General features: G+C 42.2%; 1 protein-coding gene across 1 annotated transcript in view; it reads right to left on the bottom strand.

The window, feature by feature from the left end:
- The window catches only part of ETFB (electron transfer flavoprotein subunit beta), an 83986-nt gene extending 74809 nt beyond the window's left edge, over positions 1-9177 (bottom strand). Inside the window, exon 1 of the mRNA XM_030212749.1 lies at positions 9067-9177. Within this exon, the coding sequence (XP_030068609.1) occupies positions 9067-9120 (54 nt within the window). The 5' untranslated portion in view covers positions 9121-9177. The remainder of the gene's footprint in view (positions 1-9066) is intronic.
- Positions 9178-9410: the final 233 nt, after the last annotated feature.

Raw genomic sequence — 9410 nt, forward strand, 5'->3', positions numbered from 1 at the left:
AAAAACAGGATCTGCACTACAGGGAGATGGATTTACAGTCAACAATCTCTTAGTAAGACCAAAAGTAAATTACAGGAAACCAAGATGAATGTACAGTATTTCACCTACAGAGTCATCCAATAGGGATCTTGCAGAGGACACTGAAAATTACCCCCAAATTTTTTTCCAATATTATTAGGAGGGTGATTACCCAGTTCACATTTAGAAGAGTCCAAGTTGGTTACACTTGCAAAGACATCGAACTATTTCTTAGACAGCTCTTGTCTTGATTAGCACCAATAACTTCAGAGAAATACCCCCTCCTCCTTTTTTTAACCAACAAACAAGTGCTTCTGATAAGAAGCATTTCTTTCTAGACACAAAAGTAGTGTCTCTGGTGACCTGTCCTTATTGCCACTTACGTTCTGCTGCTTCGGTCTGCCTCTTCAACAACTACAAGCCAGAGTAATACAAACACTGTATTCCTCTAGCTTTTAAAATAGTATGTTTAAGAAGCACAGAGCCTAATGCAGAGGTCCAGAAGAGAAATACCTCCCCTCTTTTTTTTTAACCAAAAAACAAGTGCTTCCGATAAGAAGCATTTTGTTCTTGACACAACAGTGGTGTCTTGTGGCGACCTGTCCTTATGCCACTTACGTTCTGCTGCTTCAGCCTGCCTCTTCAACAAATACAAGCCAGAGTAACACCAACACTGTATTCCTCTTGCTGGTAAAATAGTATGTTGATGAAGAACAGAGACTAATGAAGGGGTCAAGGAATCATTACAATCTCACACCTGTTCTTCCAAAGTCATATTTTTAAAAATCCGAAGAAAATAATGACGAAGCATGAGCCAGATCCACTAGGCCCAATGACTTGGTATATCTAATGGTAATAGCTGTAGTCTTAGGAACACGCGGTGGATGGAATACAAAATCGACTAGCACTAAACAACTATCAGTCCAACAATATGGTAATGTCTGTACCTTAGATACAGATAATGGCAACACCTTTGAGGAAACAGACGTAAATTTGTGGCCTACAGTATGGGTCAGAGGCTTAATTCTTGTAACAGAAAGAAAAATTGAAGAGGAGAAGACCCAGAGTTGGCTTACCGGCAGGAAGAGAGTGAGAAAATCTTCCAAATAGTTCCTCTCGAGGCTGAGCTCCGACAATAGCATCCGACCTAATAAATATACGTCATCCTTGATTGCTTAAAATTGGGCTGTTACTGCAGCACAAAGCCTCAAGGTATGGCCGCTCGTGCACACCTTGTCTCTTGGAGTCACGAGGAGCCTGAAGAGTCAGAAGAAAAGACTTGGAAGATACTTTTCAGCTGGTAAGCATATGCAGCAGCTCCATTTTTATAAAAATTTATAAAAATGGAGCTGCTGCATATGCTTGTAAACAGTAGGTGACATAGTAACATAGTAGATGACGGCAGAAAAAGACCTGCACGGTCCATCCAGTCTGCCCAACAAGATAAACTCATATGTGCTACTTTTTGTGTATTCCCTACTTTGATTTGTAACTGTCCTCTTCAGGGCACAGACCATATAAGTCTGCCCAGCACTATCCCCGCCTCCCAACCACCAGCCCCGCCTCCCACCACCAGCTCTGGCAGAGACCGTATAAGTCTGCCCAGCACTATCCCCGCCTCCCAACCACCAGCCCCGCCTCCCACCACCGGCTCTGGCACAGACCGTTTAAGTCTGCTCAGCACTATCCCCACCTCCCACCACCGGCTCTTTTGTAAAGGCGTGATAGCGTTTCCAGCACACGTCTTCACTCTTTACAGAACCGGGGTCAAGATAATCCAAATCAGCAGTACTTCCTGGCTTCAGGGGAGCCACCCGCTCCACAGAGCTCAAAGAAGCCCCATCTATGCTGCTTACCTACAACAACATGCCAGCACCGGCAGAAGGGGAGGAAGCCTGCACGGGTCCCGCAGGGACTCTGAAGTTGTCAAGAGTCTTTTGTTTTAGAACCGGAGCCGCAGCAGGAGTCGAGGGAAACTCCCACACCTTTCCTCTTCTCTTTCCCATGCTCAGCTAAGGAACAGCCGCTCCAAAACGCCAAATCAAGCCTAGCGTTCAGAGCGCTGCAGGTATGATAAGTCTTCATGACGCCATCTTGGATCCTGCTGTTAATTTAAACACATTTTGCATCCACATAAAGTCCCATAATCACTCCTCTAAGAATGATATTAAAAAAAAAAACACAGAAGAATTAGAAAAGGTTCAAAGAAGGGCAACCAAAATCATTAAAGGGAGTGAACTCCTCTCATATGAAGAAAGGCTTAAGCTTGCAGAGCTATTGTTAGAAATATGTAATTTATCCTTAAAATCGAGTGTGGTACCGGAAGATTATAGGGTGGCCAATGTAACGCCGATTTTTTAAAAAGGTTCCAGAGGAGATCTGGGAAATTATAGACTGGTGAGTCTGACGTCAGTGCCGGGCAAAATGGTAGAGACTATTATTAAGAACAAAATTACACAGCATATGCAAAAGCATGCATTAATGAGACAAAATCAACATGGATTCAGTGAAAGGAAATCTTGCCTCACCAATTTACTACATTTCTTTGAAGGGGTGAACAAACATGTGGATAAAGGTGAGCCGCTGGATATTGTGTATCTGGATTTTCAGATGGCGTTTGACAAAGTACCTCATGAAAGACTCCAGAGGAAATTGAAGAGTCGTGGAATAGGAGGTAGTGTTCTATTGTGGATTAAAAACTGGTTAAAAGATAGAAAACGGAAAATAGGGTTAAATGGTCAGTATTCTCAGTGGAGAAGGGTAGTTAGTGGGGTACCCTTGGGGTCTGTGCTGGGACCTCTGCTTAACAAATTTATAAGTGACCAAGAGATAGGAGTAACTAGTGAGGTAATTAAATTTGCTGATGACACAAAGTTATTCAAAGTCGTTAAATCGAGATTGGGAGACTGGGCGTCTAAATGGCAGATGACGTTTAATGTGAGCAAGTGCAAAGTGATGCATGTGGGAAAGAGGAATGTCTATACCTCGAATATTGTATTCAATTCTGGTCGCCGCATCTCAAAAACGATATAGTGGAATTACACGGAAAGAGTGAGCCTGGTTTTATGTGAGCCATGCATAGCTGTTTCAAGGGGCGGAGTTGTGATGGATGTGCATATTTTATAAAATATGTGAGTACACACAGACATTTACATATTGAGAGCAGGTGTTAATTTGTGCTTCTAGGAGCTTACTTTAGAAAGCCACATAGGTGCGTATTTTGTCATTTATAAAACAGGCTTAAAATAGGTGGGTTTTATTTATTTATTTTTTTACTTTCCATATAGGCGACATGTATTCATTTATTTATAAAACTGTGTTATACCTTCTTTTCTGATACATTATTATAAAGTTCCCCCTACCTGTTTTTGTTCGTGATATGTACTTTTTATGCTTAGATGTATTTATAAGTCATTGCAAGCAAAGAATTTAGATTTGCAACCTTTAAATTCCTGAAATACATATTTTGGCACATGGAAATCTCCTAGGAGAGATTTGATGTATTCTGCTATCTGTAGTGTTGATTTCACATAATGCCTAATAATTAGGGGAAGGTAACCTCTACCTACCCATAGTAAAATCAGTTCTGTTTTTCAGCTGGTTTAACCCCCATGGGTTAATATTCTTCTCTAGCTTGTAATTACATTAGTCCTTATCTATCCATATCTTTCCTTTTAAAAGCCCGCTGAAAACCTTCCCTGGTTCTATAAAATTCCCAACCCACTTGAGTCTGCATGTGGGCCCTCTGGATACTTGGTCCAACTTGGGACATTTTCCACATATCTGATTGTCAAAGAATCCATGCTTTTGATGCCAGAGTTCTTTAGTGAAATGAAAATGGGAATGGGGGAGGAATTTGAGTCTGCCAGTTTAGCTAATTTCTTATGACATGGAGTAAGTGTTGAGACTCTGCTTGTCATTGTACAGACTAATGAGGCTAGAGCACTTGTTATGGTCTGCTGCCCTTCATTGCATGTTGGGGAGGACTTGACAGATTGGGATTCTTCATTTCTGATCTGTCCCTGCAGTTTCCATCTTTGATGATATTCAGGGATTTGAACATCCATTTAGAGCATGCTATGAGTCAGATTTTCTTTTCTTTCCTTTTTTTAAAATAAAAAAAATATTTTTTATTTTACATTTAGAAAATATACATTTCCCAATAGTAACAGAAGAAAAAATAAGTAACAAATATCGTGTACTAAATAACTTTTATATTGGCCCACATCCCAAAAAGGAGGACAGCCTAAAGGAAAAAAGCAGCTAATACTAGCAGCAAAGGAATATACAAAGGAAATTAAAGAAGGTAATCTTAACAATCTGGGCCCAATACTATTTATGAACTCCAAAATCACTATTATTTCTCATGCTCCTGCAAAAAGTTCCCTAACTGGGTAAATTAAAAAGAAATTGCTTCACCTGAAAAATGAGCAAACATGTACTGGGGAAATGAAGAAACAAAATTGGCTCTCAAAGCCAGTACACTAACCCCCCCCCCCCCCCTTTTTCCAAAGCTGTGTGGTTGAGTGAATGGTCTGTGTTGGCATTGCTGCGTGGCTGCTAGTTTTAAAAGCCAAAAAGCTTTCCTTTAAGCTTGAGTGTTCTGTGAAACATCAGGAAAGACCTGAACAGTCTTCCCACAGGACAACATGGTCTTTTTCTTAAAATATGATCTTAATATCATTGATTTATCAGATTCATTCAGCAGGGTGACCAACATAGTTGACCTAAGATGATACCTGTGGAATTCTCTAAGAGCTAGGTATACTAAACGGCGCTATGGGCGTGTTAGCGTTTTTAACGCGCGTAACTGGTTTACACGTGTTAAACGCTAACATGCCCATAGAAATGTATAGGCGCGTTAGCGTTTAACGTGCCTTAAATTTTCAGGCGCATTAAAAACGCTAACGCACCTTAGTAAACATACCCCTAAGAATGCTATCAAATTAGCACTCACCGAAGGGCCCACTTCCTCCAGGACATCCTGGTGGTCACCCCCTCCAACTTTCTTACTAGGAATATAGTAACACTGTACCAAGGAAACCATATCTGAGTTAGGAAAACAAAGGACTTTAAAATATTTGCTAACTAAAATTTCAAACCACAAAAAAAGAGGTGTGAAGTTTTCACAAGAACAATACAAAAACACACTTTGCTATAATCCTGTTCAGCTCTTTCAATAGCTAGATCCACTGTTCAATCTGACATTCAAAATAATCTGAAGAACAGGGAGGAAAACGTCTCAGATAATGCAGGTTATTCAAATAACTGAATCCTGCTGCATCAGTCACTGGCATAAAAAATAACCTCTCCTGCAGTCAGAAAACATTTACTGTTGCTTTATACTTTTTTCATATTATATATTTATAAATCCCCCAAAACTAATTACTTAGTTTAAATGTAGCATGGCATAGCATGCCATTCTCCCCAACGCTGGCCACCGTTTCGCAGGACCATACCGCTTCTTCGGGGGGGTGGGGGGGAACATTTCAAATGCTGCAGACAAGAAATAGAAGCAAATGTTACCAAAAGCTTTTGAAAACAATAATCATTTTCTTAAAAAAGCAGACAGTACACTTACTGTGATATAGTCCAGCAAAATGGTGGCCAGCGTTGGGAGGAGTAACACAGCTGCTACGCTATGCTACATTTAAGCTAAGTAGCTAGTTTTTTAAATGTAAATACTTTATACTTTGACATCTTTTTTTCATATTATATAACAGTAAATGTTTTTATATTGCGAGAGAGTTTTTTTTATGCTAGTGATTGATGCAGCAGGATTATTTAAGTGATTGAAATAACCTACATTATCTGAGGCTTTTTTCTTCCTGTTTTTCAGATTATTTTGAATGTCAGATTGAACAGTGGATCTAGCTACTGAAAGAGCTGAACATGATTATACTGATGTTTTTTTTTATTATTGTTTTTCTAACTAAAATTTCTGCAGTCAGATGAGTAAGAGGAAAATAAGAAAATGAAGATTCTTACTTCTTAAGGCATTTAAATCTAGAGGCTGTCTTTTATATCTGAAATGCTTGTATTCTGAAAGATAACATCTTATTTTCCACGTTTTGTACAATAGAAGATAAGTGATCCATTTTAATATCTATATCTTTGAATTTAAGAATTGTATCTAAAGTGAAAGAGCAGAGCTGAGGCACAACATCTTATTTTATTTATTTACTAGTAAAAGAAGCCCGTTTCAGAGCAAATGAAACGGGCGCTAGCAAGGTTTTCGTCGCCAACACCCCCCCTCCCTCCCTCCCTGGCCAACCCCTTCGTTGTTCTGCCATTGCTCCGCCCCCTACGTCATGACGTTTGACGCGAGGCCGAGGCCTGGAGCGATTTCCCATTCCCGCCTCCCTCCCTGCCAACCCCTTCGTTGTTCTGCCATTGCCCCGCCCTCAAGGGCGGGGCCCGGAGCGATTTCCCACCCCCCGCCTGCCAACCCCTTCATTGTTCTGCCATTGCTCCGCCCTCGAGGGCGGGGCCCAGAGCGATTTCCCACCCCACCTCCCTGCCTCCCTCCCTGCCAACCCCTTCGTTGTTCAGCCATTGCACCGCCCTCGAGGGCGGGGCCCGGAGCGATTTTGGTGGCTTCACCACCACGAACCTTTGAACCTTTTTGAAGGAAGTCAGAGCTTGGTTTCACTGACGTCAGTGTCCTCAGAACGTTGAGGGTGAGTTTTATTATAGTAGATTTGTTACATTTATATCCCACATTTCCCCACCTATTTGTAGGCTCAATATGGCTTACATGGTACCAGAGAGGCGTTACAGACTCTGGTGTAAACAAATACAAAGTGATGTTGTGATAGGATAAAGTTCATGTGGCACAGCCACACTAGGGAATCATACAACGGAAGAGTTGTGTTATGCCCGTTACGTTCTTTAGTTTTGTTGTGTTGCAGAGATGAGGCATTTATGTTGGATCAGTAGGGTATGCCTTTTTAAACAGGTTAGTTTTTAGTGTTTTCCAGAAGTTTAGGTGGTCGTTTGTAGTTTTCAAGACTTCTGGTAATGCGTTCCACAGTTGTGTGCTTATGTAGGAAAAACTAGACGCAGAAGTTGATTTGTATTTGAGTCCTTTGCAGCTTGGGTAGTGCAGATTTAGGTACGTTCGTGTTGATTTGTTGATAGGTCGATCAAGTCTGTCATGTATCCCGGAGCTTCATTGTAGATAATTTTGTGAACCAGAGTGCAGATTTTGAAAGCAATGTGTTCTTTGATTGGGAGCCAGTGTAGTTTTTCGCGAAGGGGTTTTGCACTTTCAAATCGCGTTTTTCCGAAGTTCACGCGTTTGAGTTTCCACATTGAGTGGAACATTTTCTTTGTTGTGGATGTCACTTGGCTCTCTAGTGTTACGATGTGGTCCATTGTAACGGCAAGGATTTTCAGGCTGTCTGAGAAAGGGAGGGTGTAATCTGGGGTGTTGATAATTGTGGGGTTATCCGCGATGTGTAGGGATGAGAGGATGAGACTGTGTGTTTTTTCTTTGTTTAGTTTTAGTTGAAATGCATTTGCCCAATCTTTGCATTTTGCATTTGCCCAAGATTCAGTATGGGTCACAACTGTCCATATATTTTTAAGGGTAATATCAGCATCAGGCATCAAAGTCCCAGTTGTCATCCCAGAAGGTAATACTACTTCTTTTGGCATCAAACTCTGTTGTCTCATCAAACAATCCTTTGTTCTCGGGTTACTCCTTCCTGAGACAAAGCATTCATCAGTGAAATTGGCTGGGAAAACAAGAGTTCTGTGTCATGCTTGGTATGTGGGCACTTCAGGTTAAATTGAGGGAGGGGGCGTGAGCGAGTGGAGGAGTGGCCTAGTGGTTAGGGTGGTGGACTTTGATCCTGGGGAACTGAGGAACTGAGTTCGATTCCTGGCACAGGCAGCTCCTTGTGACTCTGGGCAAGTCACTTAACCCTCCATTGCCTGCCGCATTGAGCCTGCTATGAGTGGGAAAGCGCGGGGTACAAATGTAAAAAAAAAAAAAAAAGATGACTCAAAGAAGCGCCCTCTGAAGTAGGAGATGTCAGAGTCCCCAGTCTTAACAATTGGTGTGAGATGTTTATCTAGTGGACTTGTTTCTTTAGGAGTAGATGTACCCATTACCACAGTTTTATTCTTCCTTTTCCTCCCCTTCATTCTAATAACAAGCAACTCACCACACTTTTGTGACCTTGCCAGTGCATGGTGGGAATTTGTAGTTCTGCTTAGTTCCATTCCAATGGAATGCAGTGCAAAGCTGTTCAGAGCGAGGCTTTTTGATCAGTCTTGGTTTATACATTACAAGGAACTAGGCAGGACTATAAATCCCCACCATACACTGCAAGAGAAATAATCATAAAGCAAAATTGGTCTCCAACAATTATTTTCAATTCCAGTTACTGGGTCCATGGAGTCCCAAGAGACCAGGTTTTTCAGCGCAACCAAAATATACGAAGAGCCTCATTTTCAAAGCACTTAGACACACAAATTATGGTACTTTGTGTATCAAAGTTCTTTGAAAATAAGCCCCAAAGTCACACAAGGCCACAGACGAAAACTGTATGAGTTTGAGTTGGCCTGTCCGGGTCCCAAGCAGCTGGCACACTTACAGAAATAGGATGCTGGGCTGGCTGAACCTTGGTCTGATTCAGTATAGCTTTTCTTATTGGTCATATTCTGAAAACCAAAGCAGACGAGAGAGAGAAAGCAAGCAAGCAGTAAAGCACTGATGAATCAAACGTGTGTGAAGCTAGAAATCACAGCATTAAGTCCATCCTTTTTCTCTAGTTTCTCGCAGCGGCGCATTGTGGGATTTAAAATTCCCAGAACGCACTGGGGCCGGATACACTCGCTACCTGGCGCTCTTCTGAAATGTTGCACAAAGAGGACTACAGATCCCAAAATGCAGTGAGTGTGAGACATGTAAGGTTTCAGACAGGCAGCACTGGAGTCTGAAACTAGGTCCCCTACAGACCCCGGACTACTAGCGTCAGGTTTTGGTGCGCTGCACCGGAGCCTAGACCGTGTTGATATATCGGGAAAAAATACGCTCACCTTCACAGCATAGTCAATGACTCTCTTGACTCCTACCAGCGCACGCAGCGCCATCTTTCTTTCACGCACCACTGATTGCGCCTGTGCCTGCGGCCGCCGCCCGGAAGTCAAGAAAAGGAGGGCGGAACTTCCGCCGCGGAAGGAGCACTGAGGCATACCCCGACGAGAGGAGAGTTGTTCAGCCAATCACCATGGAGGAACTCTTGCAGCCCGACAAATTCCGCACTCCTCTGGCTCGGCTTCAAAGAACTATGCCGCTTGCTACTGGAGACGAGGAAATAAAAGTTGCTTACCTGTAACGGTAGTTCTCCTTGGACAGATGATCTTGCGGCCACACAAGTGAA

This window comes from Microcaecilia unicolor, chromosome 8 (genome assembly GCF_901765095.1).
Source record: "Microcaecilia unicolor chromosome 8, aMicUni1.1, whole genome shotgun sequence".
Taxonomy (NCBI): domain Eukaryota; kingdom Metazoa; phylum Chordata; class Amphibia; order Gymnophiona; family Siphonopidae; genus Microcaecilia; species Microcaecilia unicolor.